Below are 1,222 nucleotides of genomic sequence, written 5' to 3'. Positions count from 1 at the left end.
TTCATCCTTCTTATTATTATTTGTATAATTTAGTCTGCAGTTTTGTTTTTAAAAATTTATTTTTCTGCAAACGAGAAGTGAAGAGCATTTATTATTTAGCATGTAATCTGAAGGAAAAGGGGAATTGGAACTGTGCTCATCAGCTTATGCATTTGATTATCTCCTGGCAGTGGGAAAATTTTCTTCTTGTCATAATTTTGATGGACAATTTTTAAAAATACTCTTGACGATCATTAATTGTTTGTTTGTTTTGTTTGAACAATGAATATATGAAAGAAAAAAAAATATTTTTACCGAATATATATATATCTTTGCAAAATGTGAATGCTCATCTGTTGTTGTTGTTGTTGTGTTTGCGGGCATGAATGATGATGATCATTTTGCTCGAATGAATCCGAGACGGGGCTGCTTGTGTTTTTCCAATGAACTTGCTGAACAGATGCGCAACGTTTTTGAAAATGACTTTTTGAATTTTTAAAAATATTTTTCATTAAAAATAAAAAATTTAAATGATCATTTTCAAAAAAAAATTTTTTTTCTTAAAAATATCATGTAGTTTTTTTCTTCACAGCTGCGTGAAAACTAAAATAGAAAAGCTAAATATATATATATTTGAATTATGCTTTGTCATGATGTCAAATAATTTATGATATTGTTATAAAAAGAACATTGATTCATGTAAATTAATTTTTGTTTAATAAAAGGTTTTTTTAAAAAAATGTTTTTTCATTTTTATTGTGCAGATTAAATATCATGAAGAGTATGAGCGAATGATGAAAGGGAAGAAGATTCAGGTGGCTGACGATCCCGAAATACAGCGTCTTTTGAAAAATACTCAAATTCAATCGAATGTGATTTATCACGGTGATTTGGATCGCAAGGAGACAATGGAACGAATCCGTCCTCCTCTCGAAGAGACGGTGGCGTCGAACATCCACAACGCCGCAGGTGTTTTTTGTTGTTTTCATATTCATATTCATATCTGTTGTATGTGATGAAAAAATCAGTGTGTTCAGGAATGACGAACAACAGCAACGCTGCAGCACCGACGGCAACTGCGAACAAAGGAACAACCAACGCCGCTTCTTCGCAAGCAGGTGCTGCGACCATTGGTCAGCAGCAGCGACCAGCGGTCAGTTCTTCGAAAGCGGCCTCGTCACCGTACTCGGCCAAACTGCAACAATCGCCTACACTGATTTACTCTACAGAAAGGGGGGGACGC

The 1,222-nt window shown here is 34.3% G+C and overlaps 1 protein-coding gene across 1 annotated transcript; it reads left to right on the top strand.

The window, feature by feature from the left end:
• Positions 1–388: 388 nt before the first annotated feature.
• Tsp_13810 (LIM and SH3 domain protein) lies at positions 389–1,132 on the top strand (the record flags this gene model as incomplete). Its single annotated transcript, XM_003367788.1, has 3 exons — positions 389–448; positions 744–948; positions 1,017–1,132. Coding segments are annotated over exons 1-3 (381 nt in total), but the record flags the coding sequence as incomplete, so codon positions are not given.
• Positions 1,133–1,222: the final 90 nt, after the last annotated feature.

Source organism: Trichinella spiralis (genome assembly GCF_000181795.1).
Source record: "Trichinella spiralis strain ISS 195 chromosome Unknown Scfld3667, whole genome shotgun sequence".
NCBI classification, from domain to species: Eukaryota; Metazoa; Nematoda; class Enoplea; order Trichinellida; family Trichinellidae; genus Trichinella; species Trichinella spiralis.
Note: the sequence above shows the minus strand (reverse complement) of the source record. Positions and strands in the feature narration are given on the sequence as shown.